Raw genomic sequence first — 24,980 nt, forward strand, 5'->3', positions numbered from 1 at the left:
GAGAGCCTCTTCACTGGAAAAACATTCCAGAAGTTTCTCTTTAAAATTTTTTTTTAATATTTATTTATTTTTGAGAGACGGAGCACGAGCAGGGGAGGGGCAGAGGAGACACAGGTCTGAACTGTCAGCACAGGGCCTGAATCAGGGCTCGAACCCATGAAACATGACATCACTACCTGAGCCGAAGTTGGACGCTTAACCAACTGAGCCACCCAGGCGCCCCCAAAACATTCCAGAAGTTTCTAATTCACATACATAAAGGACTTATCAAAGCTAATAACTTCAGTTTGCTTTCTTTGTAATAAAACTGACTTAAAGAACATATGTGAACAATTTTTATAATATTGACAAAATGTAAATGCATACTAATATCAAGTGAATTAAACTATACTTTCATTACAAGCTTTAATTTTACTAAGATACTTATTAAAGATTTAATATCTATAATGTGTACTAAAGGTGGTCCTCTCAGATTTCTAAATGAACATTTTTGAACTATGTTTTCTCCCTTTTTTTATAACAATCGAACCCATGTTATTACCAAACTACTCTACCAACCAAAGTATTTTGAAGAATCACTCCTAAAGAGATGAATATTCACTGCAATTAAATATGAAACCTAATTCAAAGTTGTACATTGATTAGTGATAATTGTCTTTCAAAATATTTTAAAAATTTTTAAAAATTTTTTATTTATTTTTGAGAGAGAGAGAGACAGAGTGCAAGCGGGGGAAGGGCAGAGAGAGAGGGAGACACAGAATCCGAAACAGGCTCCAGGCTCTGAGCTGTCAGCACAGAGCCCGACGTGGGGCTCGAACTCACAAACCATGAGGTCATGACCTGAGCCGAAGCCAGACGCTCAACCGACTGAGCCATCCAGGTGCCCCTATCTTTCAAAATATTGTAATATAACTGTGCGAATATATTCTGACTTTTGTTAACAAGGTCATTAGGTGAAAATTAATGAAAACCTGACTTTTTAAGAGAGCTCATTATTAACATATGTAAGTCGAAGGAGATTGAGAGATTATTTATCCCAACATGGATACTGGTCCAAAGCTTTGACCAAACCTTAAGGGAGAGACTGATTCTATTGCTTTATAAGATTTTTCTTTGTAACATTTTTTTTTGAGTTTCAATAATTAAAACATGGTTTAATTGTTATTAGAATAGCTAGTTGGATTAATAAAGTAAATAAGTACATTCAGAAAAAGTCAGGAGAATATTTCTAAAAATTAACTTCAAATAATAAATAATAAAAATAAGATTTTTCAAGAATAAGAATAATGTCTATTTCATTATTTTTTTTTAACTTCTTGGTTTCTTTTTTTTTTTAATTATTTTTTTTAACTTACATCCAAATTAGTTAACATATAGTGCAACAGTGGTTTCAGGAGTAGATTCCTTAATACCCCTTACCCATTTAGCCCATCTCCCCTCCCACAACCCCTCCGGTAACCCTCTGTTTGTTCTCCATATTTAAGAGTCTCTTATGTTTTGTCCCCTTCCCTGTTTTTATATTATTTTTGGTTCCCTTCCCTTATGTTTATCTGTTTTGTCTCTTAAAGTCCTCATATGAGTGAAGTCATATGATATTTGTCTTTTTCTGACTGATTAACTTCACTTAGCATAATACCCTCCAGTTCCATCCACATAGTTGCAAAGGGCAAGATTTTGTTCTTTTTGATTGCCAAGTAATATTCCATTGTGTGTATGTGTGTGTGTGTGTGTATGTGTGTATATATATATGTATATATACACACATATACACACACACACACACACACATATATATACATATATACCACATCTTCTTTATCCATTCATCTATCGATGGACATTTGGGCTCTTTCCATACTTTGGCTATTGTTGATAGTGCTGCTATAAACATGGGGGTGCATGTGTCCCTTCGAAACAGCACACCTGTATCCCTTGGATAAATGCCTAGTAGTGCAGTTGCTGGGTCATAGGGTAGTTCTATTTTTAGTTTTTTGAGGAACCTCCATACTGTTTTCCAGAGTGGCTGCACCAGCTGCATTGCCACCAACAATGCAAAAGAGATCCTCTTTCTCCGCATCCTCGCCAACACCTGTTGTTGCCTGAGTTGTTAATGTTAGCCATTCTGACAGGTGTAAGGTGGTATCTCATTGTGGTTTTGATTTGTATTTCCCTGATGATGAGTGCTGTTGGGCATTCTTTCATGTGTCAGTTGGCCGTCTGGATGTCTTCTGTGGAGAAATGTCTATTCTTGTCTTTTGCCCATTTCTTCACTGGATTATTTGTTTTTTGAGTGTTGAGTTTGATAAGTTCTTTATAGATTTTGGATACTAACCCTTTATCTGATATGTCATTTGCAAATATCTTCTCCCATTCTGTCAGCTGCCTTTTAGTTTTGCTGATTGTTTCCTTCGCTGTGCAGAAGCTTTTTATTTTGATGAGGTCCCAGTAGTTCATTTTTGCTTTTGTTTCCTTTGCCTCCGGAGACGTGTTGAGTAAGAAGCTGCTGCGGCCAAGACGAAAGAGATTTTTGCCTGCTTTCTCCTCGAGAATTTGATGACTTTCTGTCTTATGTTTAGGTCTTTCATTCATTTTGAGTTTATTTTTGTGTATGGTGTAAGAAAGTGGTCCAGGTTCATTCTTCTGAATGTCACTGTCCAGTTTTCCCAGCACCACTTGCTGAAGAGCCTGTCTTTATTCCATTGGGTATTCTTTCCTGCTTTGTCAAAGATTAGTTGGCCATAAGTTTGTGGGTCCATTTCTGGGTTCACTATTCTGTTCCATTGATCTGAGTGTCTGTTCTTGTGCCAGTACCATACTGTCTTGATTATCAGTCTTGATGATCAGAGCTTTGTAGTATAGCTTGAAGTCCGGGATTGTGATGCCTCCTGCTTTGGTTTTCTCTTTCAAAATTGCTTTGGCTATTCGGGGTCTTTTCTGGCTCCATACAAATTTTAGGATTATTTGTTCTAGCTCTGTGAAGAATGCTGGTGTTATTTTGATAGGGATTGCATTGAATATGTAGATTGCTTTGGGTAGTATCGACATTTTAACAATATTTGTTCTTCCTATCCAGGAGCATGGAATCTTTTTCCATTTTTTTGTGTATTCTTCAATTTCTTTCATAAGCTTTCTATAGTTTTCAGCGTATAGATTTTTCACCTCTTTAGTTAGATTTATTCCTAGGTATTTTATGGATGTTGGTGCAATTGTAAATGGGATCGATTCCTTGATTTCTCTTTCTGTTGCTTCATTGTTGGTGTATAGGAATGCAACTGATTTCTGTGCATTGATTTTACATCCTGTGACTGCTGAATTCATGAATCAGTTCTAGCTGTTTTTTGGTGGAATCTTTTGGGTTTTCCATATAGAGTATCATGTCATCTGCGAAGAGTGAAAGTTTGACCTCCTCCTGGCCAATTTGGATGCCTTTTATTTCTTTGTCTGATTGCAGAGGCTAAGACTTCCAGTACTATGTTGAATAACAGTGGCGAGAGTGGACATCCCTGCCTTATTCCTGACCTTAGGGGGAAAGCTCTCAGTTTTTCCCCACTGAGGATGATATTAGTGTTGGGTCTTTCGTATATGGCTTTTATGATCTTGAGGTATGATCCTTTTGTCCTGACTTTCTTGAGGGTTTTTATCAAGAAAGGATGCTGTATTTTGTTAAATGCTTTCTCTGCATCTATTGAGAGGATCATATGGTTCTTGTCCCTTCTTTATTGATGTGATGAATCACATTGATTGTTTTCTGGATATTGAAGCAGCCCTGCATCCCAGGTATAAATCTCACTTGGTCATGGTGAATAATTTTTTTAATGTATTGCTGGAGCCAGTTGGTTAATATCTTGTTGAGGATTTTTGCATCCATGTTTATCAGGGAAATTGGTCTATAGTTCTCCTTTTTAGTGGGGTCTCTGTCTAGTTTTGGAATCAAGGTAATGCTGGCTTCATAGAAAGGGTTTAGAAGTTTTCCTTCCATTTCTATTTTTTGGAACAGCTTCAAGAGAATAGGTGGTAACTCTTCCTTAAATGTTTGGTACAATTCCTCTGGAAAGCCATCTGGCCCTGGACTCTTGTTTTTGGGGAGATTTTTGATTACTTATTCGATATCTTTATTGGTTATGGGTCTGTTCAAATCTTCTATTTCTTCTTGTTTCAGTTTTGGTAGTGTATATGTGTCTAGGAATTAGTCCATTTCTTCCAGATTGCCCATTTTATTGACATATAATTGCTCATAATATTCTCTTATTATTGTTTTTATTTCTGCTGTGTTGGTTGTGGTCTCTCCTCTTTCATTCTTGATTTTCTTTATTTGGGTCCTTTTTTTTCTTTTTGATCAATCTGGCTAGTGGTTTGTCAATTTTGTTAATTCTTTCGAAGAAACAGCTTCTGGTTTCATTGATCTATTCTACTGTTTTTTTGTTTTGTTTTGTTTTTTGTTTTTTGTTTTGGTTCTGATAGCATTAATTTCAGCTCTAATCTTTATTGTTTCTTGTCTTCTGCTGGTTTGGAATTTTATTTGCTGTTCTTTTTCCAGCTCTTTAAGGTGTAAGGTTAGGTTGTGTATCTGAGATCTTTCTTCCTTCTTTAGGAAGGCTTAGATTTCTATTTACTTTCCTCTTATGACTGCCTTTCCTATGTCCCAGAGGTTTTGGGTTATGGTGTTACCACTTTCATTGGCTTCCATGAACTTTTTAATTTCCTCTTTAACTTCTTGGTTAGCCCATTCATTCTTTAGTAGGATGTTCTTTAGTCTCCAAGTATTTGTTACCTTTCCAAATGTTTTCTTGTGGCTGATTTCAAGTTTCATGGCATTGAAAATATGCACAATAGGATCTCGATCTTTTTGTATTTGTTGAGGACTCCTTGTAACATTTTTGAAGAGTCTCCTTTGCAAAGGGGAAAATAACACGATAACTAAATATTTAAACATTTTTTAAAGCACCCAGTAACCCCACCACCACCTCGCATACTGCCATCTGATTGTTTTAGTCTGTGCTCTTCCAAATGGCAACCACATCTAGGGTTGGGTTTTCTTAACGTGGTTGTAATGAAGGGGCTTCCCTCAATGTATGGCACCACACAACAGGTGCATGGTAAATGTTTGCTGAATGAGTGAAGGCATGAAAAAATGAATTGGAAGTTCTGATTCTTGTCTCCTTCTAGACTCTCCCCTCTGATAGAGCTGCTCTCACATCTAGAAGGATGCCCACTTCCTCCCATAACACAGCATATGTGTGTGCTGTGGTTAAGACCTTGGGTTTTGCAGAGACCAGAATCAAACTTTGGTTCTACCTGTCAACTAGATATGTGATCTTGAGAGCAAGTTACTCTAAACCTCCAAACCTCAGTTCTTTAAACTGGAAAATGAAGATACCAGTACTACCATAATGTTTGAATCATCATATGCTTAGCACAATAGCCAATATTTGCTCTTTACTATTATTGTGATGTTTCCATCTAAAACTTTATGCTTAGTCAAATAAGACCATATTGGCAAATATAAAAACATAATAAAAAATAGACTTGTTCCCTTTGAAATTACAGAGGCCATATCAGTCCATCAAATAGGAATATCATAACTTAGGCCTTTCTTTAGCTGTTCAGTATTTAAGTTGTTTCAAAGTATTTGAGATCATCAATTTATTGATGAGTCATTACTATCTCTGTATGAATAGTACTATAGTTTATTCGGTATGTGCATATATAAACTTTTTTTTTCTTGTAAACCATTTCCTTAAGATAAATTCCCAAGGGTATTAGTGCCAGGCAAAGGCTGTGTATGACATGTCATGTAGGTGACTGTTGGTAAGTGTTGACATAATGCTTTTTCTTTGAATTTCTAATCGGACCATATTTGTCCTTACAGTTCCCAGAAAGAGGCACACTAGTAGATACACTGGAAATGTATTACATGTACCATCCCCTTCTCCAGAGAAGCAGTAAAGGGATTCCTACACCTCTTGGATGGCACATGCATTTTTTAAGTTAAAAGAAAGTAACGTGGATCAAGGTAATTTTGATGATCCATAAAGACTTGTTTCTTTGGAGCAACTTTTTTATTTTATTAGGTTCCTTACCCTGAGCCCACTGGGGAGTGATTTGTGCACATATGAGTAGCATTTGTCTCTTTCATCACTAGTTGGATACTAGAGATTTATCATGTTATTTGGTACTTTGAAGTCGTTTTGACTGTACCATAGCCTGACTGAGGATAAGGAATAATTTACTTGGAGTCTCACGGCTTCCATTTTGTTCTCATAAAGACCGATATTTTTATACAAGGTCAGTGAACTCACCTGGGGTCATAAAGCATGTCTGGATTGGTTTGTCATCTACATGCAGTAGGGCATCCAGCCAGGCCGGGAGGCACCAGCTTCGCCATCCATGGCGCATAGCCTAAGTACCAGCAGGCAGACAGGCCTGGTAGCACACATCCCAACCAGCAGCACAGAGATAAGACTCTCTACTTTAATCCAGAATTGAGCAACTGACGGTATTTTTATTGTAGAAACCAGCAACACCTCCTGCCACTTTTTAAAAGGCAGTAGCCAGTACTGATTGTATTATAACTAATATTTCTGGAATTCATAAATGCAGACACTATAATTTCAGGCAGTTTAACTATGAACAAGAATAATAGGCTTAAAAACAAGTCATAACTTTCTTTTCCATGTTGTATTGTTTTTGAGGGGGGAGGATTCTAATTTTCCAATACATCATCCAAACTCAGATGTTTAACACAAAATAAGAAGCCACTTAGCATCCATATTTATGATTATGTAAAACATGTCAGAATTATATTGATTAGGAATACCTTTGCATTTCCCTGTAAATAATGAATTCTGAATGTGTGTTAGATGAAATAAATACAATAAAAATCAGCTAATAATTGGCCTTTCAGGTATCATTCTTGCATTATATGATTTTATCTAATGAGGTGGATGCTTCTTAAACTATAATTTTGCTACATCAAGTTCAGATCTCCAAACCACCTTTTAATTACAAATATTTTCTGGAAGTCTTACTTGAAGACTCACTTTTGCTCCCAAATAATCTTAAGCATAGGGGCACCTGGATGGCTCAGTCGGTTAAGCATCCAACTTCAGCTCAGGTCATAATCTCATGGTTTGTGAGTTCGAGCCCCGTGTTGGGCCCTGTGCTGATAGCTCAGAGGCTGGAACCTGCTTCAGATTCTGTGTCATCCTCTCTCTCTGCACCTTCCCTGCTTGCGTGCCCCCCCCCTCAAGAATAAATAAACATTAATTTTTTAAAATAATCTTAAGTATGATTTTCATAATTTTCTATTTTATGATGAATTTATGGGGAAACCTGACAGGGGTGCTAGATTCCTATGAGACTGGCCTATTCCATACACTTAGATTTTCTTGCATTCAGACCACTTATTCAGAAATCTGGTTTGCAGTGTTGTGTTGGTCATGCTCAGAAATTCCTAATTTACCTCACATATGAATTATGTTCAAGTGTTAACTGGAATTGATGTAAGCCAGCGTTTTTTTCTGTCACTTGCATTGTGTTGTTTATATCCATAGTTTATTTTGCCACGTGTTAAAAGGATCCATTCAGCAAGGAGAAAATTCTGTCATCCTGAACAATTTTGGACGTTACTTTGAATACTTCAGGTGAAAGCAAGATAATTTTAATCACAATTAAAATACACGAACACACTATACCTGATCTGAAAACACATCAACTACAGCTAGACACGCAAAGTAGAATTTTACAGAGGAAGCCTCACTGATTTAGAATTTATGGTACTCTGAACATGGGTTGTACTTTGCTTTGTATCCTGGCTTTGGAGCAAATAAATAAGTGTATCTACTGTTAGTATGCTGAGTCAGATAATGTGACATTTTATTAAGACCAGTTGAAATGCTTTTTAATTGGTTTGATAATTATATTGCATTATACAGTACTTAAAGACATGTAATTTGGCAAATGAATGCTTCCTGAGTCATGATTGCCCAGAAAAATGTGCACTTTTTTTTCCCCTTTAAATGAATCCCTAGTATGGACTCGTTTGTAAAAACTGGCCAAAGAAACTGAATGTTAATTGAATTATATTTACAGATTTTAAAAAGCTGGCCACGTGCCCATCTGATTGGCTTAGGAAAATACATTAAAATGTGTCTAAATATTGATCTGCCTATCTAAAAGTCTGGCTTCGTGTCAGGAGCAGGAAATTTTCATTGAGGCTTAATTGATGTACAATATTATATTAGTTTCAGATGTACAGCATGATGATTTGATATTTGTGTCTGTTGCCAAATGATCACCACAATAAGTTTAATTAACATCTGTCACCATATGTGGTTTACAGAGTTTTCTTTCTTGTGATGAGAACTTTTAAGATGGACTCTCTTAGCAACTTTCCAATATGCAATACAGTGTTGTTAACTATAGTCTCAATGCCATATGTCATATCCCATGACATACTTACTTTATAGCTGGAAGTTTGTACCTTTTGAGCCCCTTCACCTGTTTTGCCCCCCCCCCCCCCTCACCACTGGCAGCCACCAATCTGTTTTCTGTATCTATAAGGGTATTTTTTTGTTCCTTGGGCTTTTTTTTTATCCCACATATAAATGATATCATAAGGCATTTGTCTTTCTCTGTCTAACTTACTTCACTTAGCATAACACCTTCTAACTTACTTCACTTATCAATGCCTTCAAGAATTCTTTGTTAAGAGAAACAGAGTCCAGCAATGGACTCAGGTTGTATCTGTACCTTAGCTATTGTGAACATTGTGCTTCAGTAACATAAGGGTGCAGATATCTTTCCAGGTGGCTTTGTTTTCTTTGGATAAATACTGAGAAGTGGTATTACTGAGTGATACGGTAATTTCTATTTTTAATTTTCTGAGGAACCTCCATACTGTTTTCCACAGTGGCTGTACCAATTTACAATACTGCCAACACTGCACTAGGGTTTCTTTTCCTCCACATCCTTGCCAAAACTTGTTATTTCTTATTGTTTTCATGATAGCCATTCTGAGAGGTGTGATGTAATATCTCCTTGTGGTTTTGATTTCCATTTCCCTGATAATTAGTGATTTTGTGCATCTTTTCATTTACCTGTTGGTCATCTTTATGTTTTCTTTGGAAATCTATCCATTCAGTCTTCCGCCCATTTTTTTTTTTTTTAATTTTTTTTTCAACGTTTTTTATTTATTTTTGGGACAGAGAGAGACAGAGCATGAACGGGGGAGGGGCAGAGAGAGAGAGGGAGACACAGGATCGGAAACAGGCTCCAGGCTCCGAGCCATCAGCCCAGAGCCCGACGCGGGGCTCGAACTCACGGACCGCGAGATCGTGACCTGGCTGAAGTCGGACGCTTAACCGACTGCGCCACCCAGGCGCCCCCTTCCGCCCATTTTTTAAATTGGATTGTTGGGTTTTTTGTTGTTGTTGTTGTTTTGTTTTGGGGTTTTTTTTTTTGCCTGTGTTCTTTATATGTTTTGGATATTCACCCTTTTTCAGATACATGATTTGCAAATATTTTGTATTCAGTAAGCTATCTTTTCATTTTGTTGATTGTTTCCTTTGCTTTGAAGTTTTTAGTTTGATGTAGTCCTACTTGTTTCTTTTTGTTTTTTTTTTTTTCTTTTCGTTTTTCTTTTTGCCTTTGTGTTTGTGGCAAATCCAAAAACTCATTGCCAAGATCCATGTTTAGGAGCTTAATATCTATGTGTTCTTCTAGGAGTTTCATGGTTACAGTTCAAGTATTTAATCTATTTTGAGTTATTTTTTGTGTATGGTATAAGACAGCAGTCCGATTTCATTTTTTGTGTGTTGCTGTCCAGTTTTCCCAGTGCCATTTATTGAAGAGACTGTCCTTTCCCCATTGTATGCTCTTGGCTCTTTTGTTGGAAATTAATTGACCATATATGTGTGTGGGTTTATTTCTGGGCTCTGTATTCTGTTGCATTGAGCTATGTGTCTGTTTTTATGCCAGTACCATACTGTCCTGATTACTGTACCTTTGTAACATAGTTTGAAATCAGGGATGGTAATGCCTTCAGCTCTGTTCTTTTTCAAGATTGCTTTGACTATTTGGGGTTTTTTTGTGGTTCCATGCAGATTTTAAAATTGTTTGTTCTATTTCTGTGGGGGAAAAATGCCATTGGGATTCTGATAGGGACTGCAATGAATTTGTAGATTGCTGTGGATAATATGGATATTTTAACAATTTAATTCTTCCAGTCCATGAGCATGGAATATCTTTCCATTTATTTGTGTTTTCTTCAGTTTCTTTCATCAGTATCCTACAGTTTTCAGTGTGCAGATCTTTCACCTCCTTAGGTAAGTTTATTCCTAGATATTTTATTCTTTATAGTGCAATTGTAAATGGGATTGTTACCTTAATTTTTCTTTCTGATAGTTTGTTATTAGTGTAGAAAAGCAAAACAGATTTTTGTACATTGATTTTCTATCCTTCAGCTTTGCTGAATCCATTTATTAGTTCTAATAGCTTTTGGGCTAGTTTTCAGAGTTTTCTATATATAGTGTCATGTCATCTGTAGAGTGACAGTTTCACTTCTTTCTTTTCTCTCCTTCTATCCTTCTAACTTTGAATGCTTTTTTTTTTCTTTGTCTTGCCTAATTGTTCTGGCTAGGAATTTCAATACTATGTTGGATAAAGTGGCACAAGTGGATATCCTTGTCTTGTTCTTGATCTGAGAGGGAAAACTTTCAGCTTTTCATCATTGGGTATGATGTTAGCTGAGGGCTGTTCAGGTATGGCCTTTATTATGTTGGGGTACAGTTCCTCTAAACCCACTTTGTCGAGAACTTTTATCATAAATGAGTGTTGAGTTTTGTCAAATGCTTTTCTGCCTCTACTGATATGATCATATGATTTTTCTCCTTCATTTTGTTAATGTGGGTCTATCACATTGATTGATTTACAGAAGCTGGACCATCCTTACATCCCTGGAACAGATCCCACTTGATTGTGGTGTATGATCCTTTTAATGTGTTGCTGAATTTGGTTTGTTGATATTTTGTTGAGTATGTTTGCATCTGTGCTCATCAGGGATATTGGCTGGTAATTTTCTTTTTTTGTGGTATCCTTTTCTGTTTTTGGTATCCGTGTAATGCTGGCCTCATAAAATGAATTTGGAAATGTTCCCATCTCCTCTGTGTTTTTTGAAGAGTTTGAGAAGGATTGGTATTAATTCTTCTTTGAATGCTGGGTGAAAGCAGTAAAATTTTATTAGTGATGAAAGCAGTTACTTTTTGGTAGTCCATAAACAAAATACTTGACATAAAAGTTTAAGTGATTTTTTAAAAATTCTTTACTGAATAGCCTAGTATTAAATTATTTGTATCCTTTTTGATTTTTAGGTGATCCTGAGCAGTCCTAAGAAAGGAAATGAAAAAAAATACTAAAAACATTTTTAGCATAACCAGATGTGAATTTGCCATGTGAATTCTGGAATGGGGAATTGATTATGAAGTAACATGATACTGTGAATTTATCCATGTATGGTATCTTTGCAGAAAAGATTTAACCTGACAGGCCTGACTGCTGATATTTAGGAAGGCATGCCTGCAAAGCTGGCCCTTGGCTGGCATCTGGGATCTTTGATTTGGGAAGGTTCCCAACCTCGAAACTAATAAGAGTAATTCACCTTGCCTAGACTGTTCACTCGAGCACTATGGTTTATGCTGAACACCTGCTTTCATTCTGGGAGTCTGGAATTTTGCTATGTGCCAGGCAGAGACTGCCTGCATGACCAGTTCCCAGTTAAAACCTTGAGCATCAACTCTCTCAATAGCTTCCCTGATTGGCAGCATTTCACATGTGTTGCTAGGGGTATGAAGCAAACCCTGTGTGACTCCACTGGGAGTGGAAACTTGGCCTTAGTTTTTCCTGGAGTTTGGCCCATGTAAATTCTACTTTTGCTGTTTTTACCTTGTATTCTTTTGCTTTAATACATCATAGCAGAGTAGCACTATATACTGGGTCCTGTGGGTCCTCCTAGTGAATCAGCAAACCTGGGGAGGGGGTGAGTTGGGGGCTCTCAATGTGGCACTTTATTGGTGGTAATTCAGAGGAGAACCACGTGTTGTTGGTATTTACATTGTTTGTGAACAGTAGGGCTCAGCGTCACAACACTTGAGAAGCAATGCTGGTGGTAGTACTCAAACATTCTTTCTCAGTGCATCACATAAGACTCTTTCTCCAAGTCATCCAAAGAATTGCCAGTTATGGGCTTGCTACCTGTTTTTATATTTAAAGGTTAGTTCTTTAACTTTCTTTTCTTAAAGAAACTTTCTCTTAATCCCCAATGATTAGCACTGTGCCCAGTTTAATAAATGTTGGATTTAACTGAAGAGGCCTCCGGCAGAATGTGAAGCCTTTGATCTTTCCTAGCCCTGTCCCAGCCCTGCCTCCCTGCAGTGTCTACACCCACATCCCACAGTTCCCTAACACGCGTACTGAGAACTGTGCCAGGGCTATTATATAACTCCAAATATTGATGTCTACCTAGCTTCTTTTTGCAAAACAAGAAGAAATTTCATCTTTAGGATTTTATTTATGGCTAAGTATTCTTAACTGTTAGCATAACTATTGTATATATTTGACCACATTTAACAGTAATGATTTTTAGTATTTATTATATGAGAGAGTCAGAATCTAAACTCCCATCTGTGTGTAATCATGGCCCTAATAAATCGAAAAGTGGAGTATGCATATGCCAAATGAATTGACCATGCTGTCTGAAAAAAACTTTTGAATAATAAAAATATTCTCCAGCTTTGGTGCCACAAATCTTGTCCACCTTTCACGTGTAGCCAACAAATTGTAAATTGCTTTTCCCCTTCCTTTTGAAGGTGTCGCCATACCAGTTGTGATGTCAGTGCTATAGCTGGCTGACATTTAAACACTTAGGGCAGATTCTGCTATTGTTTAAGTTTTACGATGCTCTCAGCTCATGGTTCTAGAAAGCCACAAGTTCGTATGAGTACACATTGGGCTGGATAATTGCTCCTGTAAGTCTGTATCAGGTAAGGAAAGATCAGGAGGAATTGTGTAGGTAACTCAGGCAAGAACCCACACTTTCTTAATCTCCACTCGCCTTCATTTTGTCTAAAATGAAGAACCAAGTTTCTGCATTTCTGAAGCTCTAGAAGTCATTTAATTATTTTTAATTTTTTTTTTTAATTTATTTTTGAGAGGGGTGGGATGGGCAGAAAGAGAGGGAGACAGAGGATCCAAAGTGGGCTCTGGGCTTACAACAGAGAACCCTATGTGGGGCTCAAACTCATGAACCATGAGATCATGACCTGAGCTGAAACTGAACACTTAACTGACTGAGCCATCCAGGTACCCCTAGAAGTTATTTTTAAATATAAAGTATTTTTATATGAAAGTGCTAAAACGTACCTATTTACTTGCAGGGAAACCAAAACTTCTTGCCCAGTCTTCTGACAAAATCTATATTGTATACCCAGCAAATGCATGATTTAAAATGTAATAACTAGCAGCAAGAGTAAAAATTTTCTCTGGGAAACTTCCTAGAGAAAAAAAAGAATCTGATTGAAACATGTTAGTAGATGCTCTTTGAGCTGAAGACAATAGGAAGTACTTGAGAAACCACCCAAGGATCTTCTTACTTGGGTGTGGGTAGCAAACTCAACTCTAGATTTAATCTAATACGTGGAATGTCTAGCTACTAATGAGACAGGATGGGCATCCCTGACTGAAGACCTTTTCAAAGAATATGTGTGTTAGACCAACATAATCCTCAAAGAATGGCCATCAATGCATTGTAGGCAGACCGGCATTGGTCCAGAAACTTTAGTCACTGGTCTACAAGTAGATCATCATAGAAATTGACAGTATTTAGAAACTTCTGTAGTAACTTGACATAGCATGGCATCCAAATATGTGATAATTTTTCTAGTAAATCATTGTACTGTATTTTGTAGAAGTAATGGTCTATGATAGATTGGACTTTTTTTTTAACAGCCTTTTGCCACACATAGTTTAGGAATGTTTATTAAAAATGCAGTTTCCTGGAGCTCCTGGGTGGCTCAGTTGGTTAAGTGTCTGACTTCATCTCAGGTCATGATCTTACAGTTCATGAGTTTGAGCCCCACCTCAGACTCTCTACTGTCAGTGCAGAGCCTGCTTCAGATCCTCTGTCTCCCTCTCTCTGCCCCTCCACATGTTCCCCCCCTGCTCTCAAAAATAAATGAACTTTAAAGAAATTTTTTTAAATTTAATTTTATTTTAATTTACATCCAAATTAGTTAGCATATAGTGCAATAGTGGTTTCAGGAGTAGGTTCCTTAATGCCCGTTACCCATTTAGCCCATTCCCCCCTCCCACAACCCCTCTATTTGTTCTCCATATTTAAGAGTCTTTTATGTTTTGTCCCCCTCCCTGTTTTTATATTATTTTTCTTTCCCTTCCCTTATGTTCATCTGTTTTGCCTCTTAAAGTCCTCGTATGAGTGAAGTCATATGATATTTGTCTTTCTCTGACTAGTTTTGCTTAGCATAATACCCTCCAGTTCCATCCACATAATTGCAAATGGCAAGATTTCATTCTTTTTGATTGCTGAGTATACTCCATTGTGTGTGTGTGTGTGTGTGTATATATGTGTGTGTGTGTATATATATATATATGTGTATATATATGTGTATATATATATGTGTATATATATGTGTATATATATGTGTATATATGTGTATATATGTGTATATATATATGTGTATATATATGTGTATATATATGTGTATATATATATGTGTATATATATATGTGTATATATATATACACACACATATATATATGCATACCACATCTTCTTTATCCATTCATCCATCAATGGACATTTGGGCTCTTTCCATACTTTGGCTGTTGTTGATAGTGCTGCTATAAACATGGGGGTGCATGTGTCCCTTTGAAACAGCACACCTGTATCCCTTGGATAAATACCTAGTAGTGCAATTACTGGGTCGTAGGGTAGTTCTGTTTTTAGTTTTTTGAGGAACCTCCATACCGTTTTCCAGAGTGGCTGCACCAGCTCGCATTGCCACCATCAATGCAAAAGAAATCCTCTTTCTCCGCATCCTTGCCAACACCTGTTGTTGCCTGAGTTGTTAATGTTAGCCATTCTGACAGGTGTAAGGTGGTATCTCATTGTGGTTTTGATTTGTATTTCCCTGATGATGAGTGCTGTTGGGCATTCTTTCATGTGTCAGTTGGCCGTCTGGATGTCTTCTATGGAGAAGTGTCTATTCATGTCTTCTGCCCATTTCTTCACTGGATTATTTGTTTTTTGAGTGTTGAGTTTGATAAGTTCTTTATAGATTTTGGATACTAACCCTTTATCTGATATGTCATTTGCAAATATCTTCTCCCATTCTGTCGGCTGCCTTTTAGTTTTGCTGATTGTTTCCTTCACTGTGCAGAAGCTTTTTTATTTTGATGAGGTCCCAGTAGTTCATTTTTGCTTTTGTTTCCTTTGCCTCCGGAGACATGTTGAGTAAGAAGCTGCTGCAGCCAAGATCAAGGAGATCTTTGCCTGCTTTCTCCTCAAGAATTTGATGACTTTCTGTCTTATGTTTAGGTCTTTCATTCATTTTGAGTTTATTTTTGTGTATGCTGTAAGAAAATGGTCCAGGTTCATTCTTCTGCATGTTGCTGTCCAGTTTTCCCAGCACCACTTGCTGAAGAGCCTGTCTTTATTCCATTGGATATTCTTTCCTGCTTTGTCAAAGATTAGTTGGCCATAAGTTTGTGGGTCCATTTCTGGGTTCGCTATTCTGTTCCATTGATCTGAGTGTCTGTTTTTGTGCCATGAGGAAATTTTTTTAAAAATGCAGTTTCCTGGATCCCAACATACACTAGTGGCACCCAGATCTCTGGAAATGGGAACAAGTCTCAGGAACTGACATTTAGCATGCTGCCCTGGTCATTCTTTTTCATGCTGAAGTTTGAGAACTGCTTTAGGAGAAGAGCCAATAATGTGGCTAAGACATTTAACTATGAGATTAACTTCTGAAAGCCATCCACTCTAACACTCTAATGACCAGAGTTGCAAAAGTGTCAACTCGTACACATTTGACTACAGCCCTCAGGGAGGAGTTTCTTTTACTGGCTGACAACACAACCCAGGTAAACGGAGACTGGTCCAGTTCCATTGCTAGTTTTCGAGATGCCTTTGTGCATGACACCCTCAAAGGCTCTTCACTGCCATCTGCAGGAAAGTAGTTGTCATAATTGTATTAATGAAAGGCATCTAGGTATGCGAGGGATGCCAGGACCCTTCAATGCGGTTCCTTGTGCAAAGCTGGCATAGCCATGTACCATGCCCAGGGGAGGGAGAGCAGCCAGCTTCCAGGTGTTGTGGTTCAAGAACTTGTTCCATAGCTCCTGATTAAAACACTGAAGCTGGAGCACCTGGGTGGTCAGTCAGTTAAGCATCTAACTTCTGCTCAGGTCACGGTCTTGTGGTTCGTGAGTTTGAGCCCCACATCTGGCTCTGTGCTCTCAGTGTAGAGCCCACTTCAGATCCTGTCTCTCTCTCTCTCAATCTCTCTCTCTCTCTCTCTCTCTCTCTCTCTCTCTCAAAAGCAAACATTAAAAAAATATATTTTTTTGAAAAATGAAAACACTGAAGCCATTCTCAACTCCATAGACACAGGTCCTGTGACACTCCCTGATGAAGAAAATACACATTGTTTGTTGCAGGTGTAAAGTAACCAGAAAAAAGGTGGGGGGTTTAGTTCACCCTGGGCACATGGCTTTCTCATTTGCAATGTGAGTTCCTCACAGATGATTTTATGAGGAGGGGGACAAAATGTTCCTAGAGCAGTAATTATCAGAAGGAGGGAGACTCCATTATCGCCTGTGCTGTATCTTCAGGTACTGATACCCGCTCTCCTCGGTGACTTCAGGAGGAAGGTTCTTGCCCTTAGCTCCACCTGAATCGCTGTCACCTTCGGCCTTCCCGAGGAAGGGGTCACAACCTGGCAGCAAGTCAGCCATGGGAGAGGAGGAAGAAGAAGTGGGTTGTGGGAGGAAAAGAGGAGAAACAGACCAGTAGCTTGAAGTTTTGACATAGCTCTTGAGAACAGTTTTGCTTTTGAGACTGTGAACAGAAGCACCTCCTTCTCTCTGTTAGGAATATCTTTTACTCTCAGCCACACCACTACATCATGGCTCTCAAGTCATACCTTTACTGGCTTCTAAACAGGATGCCATTGTCACCTCTGGACCAGCATCCCTTTCTCCTGCTTCCCTGTCTCCCCTTGTCTGCCAGGCTGCCCCATAGGTGCAGACCTCACCTCCCTGAGCAACTCCTCTGAACCCCCAGACAACATTTGGCCCCTGCTCTCTTCTCTCCCAGTGGCCCTTATGCGTGAATTTCTCTGGCTGTAAGGGTTTTCATGGTTGATTAATTAGAAATATAACTGTCCTCTGCAGATAGATATTGCCTCTAACAGGACCTAACTGTTGCCACCATCTTGTTTTCATAAAGGATACCTCTTTCCTAAAAGGCATAAGCATATATATTTGCTTAAAGTTTAAAGGATGGGAACAAAGGTGGTGGTGGTGCTGGGAAAAGAAAGCCCCCTAGCCTAGGATGAGGTTTGATAGCACTCTATTTGCAACATAGGGAGATAATTTTGATATTATGAATATTAAACTCTCTTTCCCAATTCCATCTCTTTCCATTCATATATTTTATAATCAAGAAGCTATTTTATAGCCCTTGTTTGTTTTTTTTTTTTAACATGTGTTTGTTTGGAACGTAAGAGCCCTACTCTTGCAAATGAGAACAGAACCTGTCTGTGGACTGCAACACGTGAACTTGGAGAATGCAAACCTCACTCACTAGGTTATGTCTTGTTAAGTACAGTAACTGCGCCTCCCACAATAATCCTATGAATCCTATGAATGTATAACAGTACCACATCTCAGGCCCCCACAGCCCCTGAGCCACAGACAGGCCACTTGCTGGAGGTTCTGACACTGCCACGGTAAAAGTAACAGGAAAACGAGCCCAGGGCAAGTGCCTGTTGCTACAGTCATTCCGTCCACCACAGCTCCAGAACATTCTCGCTCCCGCTCGGAGTTGTTCATTGGCTTCTAACTTTCTTTCCGCGGCAGGAATCCTCATCATGATGTCCATGTGCAGCGAAGTGCACGTGTATGAATACATCCCGTCCATCCGGCAGACGGAGCTGTGCCACTACCACGAGCTGTACTACGACGCGGCCTGCACGCTCGGCGCGTACCACCCGCTGCTCTACGAGAAGCTGCTGGTGCAGCGGCTGAACACGGGCGCCCAGGGCGACCTGCACCGCAAGGGGAAGGTGGTCCTGCCGGGGCTCCGGGCGGTGCGCTGCCCTGCGCCCAGGCGCGTCGGTCCGCACTCTTGAAGAGGGGCTCTTGAGAGCCCATGTGCAATAAGGTACTACTGTCGTACTCTGAGTCCCAGAAGAATACTTGAAGATATATTTTAGGCAATGTAGTCTTCAGTCTTTAGACTGTAATTTAGTGGTGGCCGCGAGAATTCCTCTTTTTCTAAGCCATTGAGTATTTATTACTACTTTGAATACAGAAATGGAGTTTAAAAGGAAAAAGCTCAAGAAAGATGCAAAAAAAAAAAAAAAGAAAAGAAAAGAAAAAAGCAAATGTGTGACGAATGGGTACTATACCTCCAGAAATGTTAGCCTTTTCTTATGCCGTGGGCACCCCTTATCAGGGTTGGTTTCAGCTACAGGTTTCTTTCCATGATATACCTGATACTATGAAATGGTTTATACACCCTTGTCAAGGTATGGTATCTATAGCACCTAATGTGTCCCTTGTACATTCATTCGTTATTAAATACCCTAGAGTTTATGACGACCATCTGAATTATCACTCAGATGTGTTTAACAGCAGAATCCCCAGTATATGTTGAGAGATGCACATGTTCCCCAACTGTTGCATATTCCCCAGCTCCATTTCCCATTGCCCACTGAATTTTTGCTTTGTTTCTAAAACCATAAAGCATCCATCTCAAGCAGTCCAAGAAAAAGCCACTCCTGGAATAGCACTGCAAAGGAGACACTTTGTTTTCCTGCAGTATTTTCTTACTCTGGCAAGTAGACACAGAATCACTGGGCTGGCTGCAGGGTGGCCCGGGACCAGGATGTTCCCAGCTCCAGCCTTTGCGCACTGTACCTCCTCGGCTGCCAGTTCTCACAGCCCTTACGCTGTTACACTCAAGACACTTGTGACCCCCTTGTCCGTGAGGAAGGGCTCCTTCCAATCTAAAAGGAGAATTTCAGAGCCTTCATTCTGTGCTTATGGGGATGCACACCTGTCTCTTTCATGGGGATTTCTTTCAGGTCAATATCAGCTGCTGGAAACCTAGCAGTGATGTTCTGGATTTTCACTAATTCTCCCTACAGACAGACAGTGAGGAACCCTGCCCCTGTTTTCACAGATATATTTTATGTCAGCAACACACAAGCCACATAATTAAGTAAAATTGTGTGAAAAGGTTGCTCTTTAACAAGAAGGAAAATACCTACATGCTTGAGAGGCAACAGCTCATAGAGGGGAGGAAGGTGTCACCCCAGTGCATTAACTGTATTCGGTTCTGTTTTCTTTTGGTTTTAATCTCAGCTTTTGTCACTGATACATTGAAAAACAGGTTTTTTTGCTATGAATGTAGTGAAACAGAAACATTTTGGAATACCTTAATTAAACATGCTATCTCTCTATATAACCGAAACATTTTTCAGCAGTACACATAAGACTTCTTTTCATTAAAAATCTGTTCTCCCTTGCAAGCGTGTAGATGTCAAGAGAGTTTTGTGGGAAAGTTTTTTTTTTCTTTTTTCTTTTTTGTTCCAGGATTGGTTTTTTCCTGAGTGCTTTCAAAACTACTTTCTTGAGCAAGAATGGTTTATAGAAATTGACAGCTTCTGTTTGGTTAGGCTAACTCCCCAGAAATCAGGTTAGGTAATAGACATCTCCTATGGCTTATTATGATAGTGAAGTGTAGGAATAACTGAAAAGTTTTAATCATGACGTTATCCACTAAAAGCCTATTTTTAGAACTTTCTTTCTTGAACTATGAAAATAGATTCATAATTTTATCCTACACATTAGCTTATGTGTGAGCAGACATGGTCAAGCCACTTTTCTCTCTGGTTTCCTGAAAGAGCTTAGTTTTGTCCCCATGTGGAATAAGGAGTTCAGTGACTGGATGCTGGTGAGGTAACTCTGATCACGGTGAGTGAGCAGTCCTCCTGTGGCCTTGGTTCTCCCTGGACCTTCCAGGCTCTGCCTTCAAATGCCCATGACATTGAAGTTCCTTTGATAGCCTTCCTGGTGGATTTCCTTCTGACCTTTTTTTTATCCAGGACAACCCCCTTCAGTGACATAAGAGCTTGGCTAAAGGAAAATTTGTCCGGGTCAATATAAATATTCAAGTTCAGAAGCCCCAGAAAACACTTCAAAGATTTTTAAATAGCATTTTGTTGTAACGCGTGTACTTTAAAAAGTCCTTTCAGTCTCACTGAGGTTACAAGAAAGACTGAAGAGCATAAAGGAAATTTAATTAAAATTTTTGAATTTATTATGGCCTTAAAGACTCTTGGGAATCAGGGTCTGTTAAACATTCAGAAAATGTGGTACACATATTAATATAGCATGGCTGGGCATTCTTCTGTTTGAAAGTTTAAATTGTTTAGCCTCTCAAAAATATCAGGCAGTTACAGTTAACATGATGACTGCATCTGGTATTAGCTAAATTGGTCCTAAGTGGTAGTATTTTGCCAGACATTGATTAAGTCCTTCTAGGCTACATTTACTGAACTGCAATAAACACACAGCTCTTCTGTGGAGTAGTTAACAATAAATGCTGTCCTATTACATTTCTCCCAGGCTCTGTCCCTTCTAAAATGCTCCATCCACTTCTGGAAGGGACACTGATAAAATCCTTAAGGTGCAACCTGAAGCCATTATCTTCAATTGAAGATAATTTCAGGAGATCTTTGGTGGTGATGGTTGTTATCACAAAGAGACAAATGTTGACCAAGAATGACAAGGCACCTTTATCTAGATTTTCCCTGACTAGTTTCCCCAGTTCCTCTACCAGGTATGAGGATGGGGTTTAATAGGTGTTGAAAGCTCACTGTCCCCAGGGAATACCAGTGCCAGCCCTGCATACCTGACCATCCTTCCAGCCCAAGTCCTTAACAAGGCTGCTTTTATTGGGAACTTTGTGCATAGGCCAAGAGGTGGTCAATTAAAAGTTGCATATATGCACCATGCAACATCAAGGGCATGTATTAAAATGAATATAAAATGTATTAAAAGTGAGGGACTTTTGCACATCTTCCAATTTTTGGGTCTTTCCTTGTCTGCCTGTATGTAGAACTCCAGGAGCCCTGCGTCAGTCACAACTCTTCCAGTGTGTCCTGCCCTAGGTCTCTGAGCCAGACATTTAATCAATCCTGAACTCACCAGTAATAATCTGTCATTGTAGCCATAGTGTCTGGACAACGCAATGCTGAAATAATCGTTAGCATTTTCAAAATTGGGAAATAAAAGTAACAGTTTGAAACTACCATGGGATTGCTCTGTTACGTGCTTATGAGCCAGTTCCTTCCAGGGGAACAGATTAATACCTTATGTTGTTAGCTGACCCTTCCGGGCAGGAACACGTACATCCACTAAATTAATTAGGTCTAGGTCCTGTTCGGCTGCATTAAGTGGGATCAGTCTCACGTGAGTAATGGCATATGATGGAAGCATTTTTTATGCACAAGTGGCATGATTCAAGTTCTCTCTCCAGCCTGTCTTAGAGATCAACACACAGTGCATGTTCAAGGCTGATAGGTAGAGTGACCTGGTCTCATTTCTGCTCAACTATGAGAAGAGGCAGAGAGGGAGGTAGGGAATTATCGAGAAATCCATGACAGGCCAAATAGTCTCTGAATATATTCTGATACTCTGTCACATTATCCGATTCGACTTCCCACTTTCTGATAGGTTAGAATCTTTCTCAGTTGTGACAGCCGACGAAGGCAGCTACATTTAGAAGTTAACTGCTTAGGTAAAATGTGCCTGCGTTCAAACTTGTTTCTTTTTATACTCTGGACATTTCCATTGTGAAAATATTCTGCATGTTCTTGTCACTTGGGCATTATTTACACAATTGGTAAATGAAAGGTATCTCTCTGTGAATTCAAGGATAAAATGTAAGTTCTGATTCTTGTTTTCTTAAATAAATGAAGCCTTTTAGTAAGACGTAATAATCCAGCATACCCCTCTACAAGCTTGGAATGATAGAATTTAAAGAATTAAAGACATTGCTATAGTTCTTACTTTTGTTACAAAAGTGTGCATGTAGATATAGTTATATAATTGTATATATACGTATCTACACACATGTTGGTTTTATATTGTCTTTTTTCATCAAACTTTTCCTAAAACCTTTACAACCAATTTTATTTTAATTTTGCAAACGCCAGTGTTTTAATAGAAAAACGTAAATGTTATATGTCCTTCTATTAAAAAAAAAATTCAGTCTTCCCACACACTGATATTTTACACACCCTGGGTATGTTAAAAAGTATGGCAGAAATATTTAAAAGGCACTATGCAGGTAGAACCCTGAACACTGTGGCCTCATCAGAATGTGATGCTGAACATTCATGAGAAGGTTATTTATTATATAGCTCATGGCTTTTACAAGGTTAGGGGCAAAATTGAATATTGGCTTCGTGGAAAATAGTCTTCTTACCAGGTAGGTTTCACACAAATTAACTGCACTGATAGTGCTAACACCTAACATTTCTGATGCCGCACATCTTGTTCTACTCCAGATAAAACATGTATGACATTTTTCTGGTGGGAACCAGTGAACTTTTTTAACAGCTTTGGGAATTTTTTTGTATGATAATTTTTAAACTGGAATGTGTACCCTTCAAACTAATGAAGGCCTGAGGTTTTTCCAGGAGTCACATTTTAAAAGTGTTTGTATACATTTTAACACCTTTGATATTTTCTATTTTGGTTTTGTATATTTTTATGTATACACAGTGTACAGACTTTTTTCTTGTAAATAAAACATGTTTTCATTTGTCTAGAAGTTTCTGTGTTTTAATTTGTAAAAGTCGCGGATACAAATGAGCGACCGGCAGAATCCCGAGCCATCCCTAGGAGAGGGCGGCACAAAGCCGAAATCTCATTAGAAATTTGTACACAAGGTAACAACAGCATGCCCTGGAACTGAGAGTAGGGCCACCCCTGGGGCCTCAGACCGGAAGCAGGGGCCGTCTTCATCCGAGGGGTAATTGTCAAATGCAAAGAACCACAGTGGCAAAAACAAGCAGGAAAGGTGTATTAGGCTCACGTATCTTTAGGTGGAGTTAGTAGCCCAGCGTTTTGGTTAATTTATCGCCTTGGGAGACTCTTCCTTAGCTTGACAGGGTTTCGGGTCTTAGAAAAAATATGTAAGTTATTAGTTATATATATGTAAAATACATGTAAGTTATTAGAGGGAAGGCCTAGGGACAGTGAAGTCACCTTAACCCACTGCAATGTCACATCAGCCTTGGTATTTTTGTGCTTGCTGTGTGAAGGGAAAATCGGTTAATCAGGCTCCTAGAAAGAAATTCCCAGTCCTTTGTGCTTTCTGGGTGGAATGTAAAGGAAGCCTTGAAGGGAGGCATTCGGGGTGTTTGATGTGAGGACTGACAGGAGCAGCTGGGGAATTCGGGAGACATCACCTCTGACTGTTGTGCTGAATCAGAGAGGGCTCCCACTACCTTTGTGTTACTGTCATTTTTCTTTTCCCACAACATGACTGCCTGCTTCCAGATCATTAAAACATTGCCCCGAGGGCCCTGATTAGAAAGATGCTCAGAGAGCAGCCAGTGATGAGCTGGCCCCTCCCGTGACGTGGAGGTGCCTCCTCGGGGGACTGGCTGGTGGTCTCTGCCGTCTGGATGCTCTTGGGAGGACTGAGCGGGGAGAACAGGACCAACTTCGGGTAGGCTGCACAGAGATGAGGGAGGAACAAGGGGAAGGAGACAGGGATGAAGAACAGGGTAGGGAAAGGGAAGGCTGAAGTGAGGGGGAGTGAACTACAAGTGCCAGGATCTTTGACACCACTTGCATAGCAAAGGCATCCGATCAGAGACAAAACTGCCTCCTGGCTAAAAGCTCAGCGGGCAGACTGAGCTCTGTGCACTTAAATGTGTTCAAGAGACCCTGGAGCACAGAGCCCTGCAGGCCAAACGCCCTCCTGCACTAAACCTCTACTGGCACCTCATTGCCTGGAACAGGGGTTGGCAAACGGCAGCCCACAGCCTATTTTTGTAAATAAAGTTTTATTGGCACACAGCCCTGTTCACTTGTTTACATGCTGTCTATGCTGCCGCATACAAAGAGCTTAGTTGCGACAGAGACCTCACAGTCCACCTGCCAAACCTAAAACGTTAATTATCTGGCCCTTTACAAAAAGGTTTGCCACCTCCCACTACAAATACAGAGGTCCCCACCCTTATTCATGGTTTTGCCTACCATGGTTCAGTTACCCAAGGTCAGCTGTGGTCCAGAATCAGATGATCTTCCTGACCTATCACCAGGAGGTCAGCAGCAGTCTAATGCTATGTCACAATGCCTACATCGTTCACCTCACTTCATCTCATCATGTAGGCATATTATCATTTCACATCATCACAAGAAGGATGAGTGTGGCACAATCATATACTTAAAGACCACATTCATATAACTTTTATTGCAATGTATTGTTACAATTGTTCTATTTTATTATTAGTTATTGTTCATCTCTTACCATGCCTAATTTGTAAATTAAGCTTTATCATAGGTACATATGTATTAAAAATATATAATATATATAGCACTGAGTACTATCTTTGGCTTCAGGAATCAATCAGGGTCTTTGAATATATCCCCTAGAG

General features: G+C 39.1%; 1 protein-coding gene across 3 annotated transcripts in view; it reads left to right on the forward strand.

Annotated features, from left to right (window-relative positions):
- ST6GAL2 (ST6 beta-galactoside alpha-2,6-sialyltransferase 2) overlaps positions 1-21,616 on the forward strand; it is an 84,725-nt gene extending 63,109 nt beyond the window's left edge. For all 3 annotated transcript variants that reach the window (XM_043603035.1, XM_043603036.1, XM_043603034.1), the window contains exon 6: positions 18,157-21,616. In XM_043603035.1, the coding sequence (XP_043458970.1) occupies positions 18,157-18,428 (272 nt within the window). In that variant the 3' untranslated portion in view covers positions 18,429-21,616. The remainder of the gene's footprint in view (positions 1-18,156) is intronic.
- Positions 21,617-24,980: the final 3,364 nt, after the last annotated feature.

This window comes from Prionailurus bengalensis, chromosome A3 (assembly GCF_016509475.1).
Source record: "Prionailurus bengalensis isolate Pbe53 chromosome A3, Fcat_Pben_1.1_paternal_pri, whole genome shotgun sequence".
NCBI classification, from domain to species: domain Eukaryota; kingdom Metazoa; phylum Chordata; class Mammalia; order Carnivora; family Felidae; genus Prionailurus; species Prionailurus bengalensis.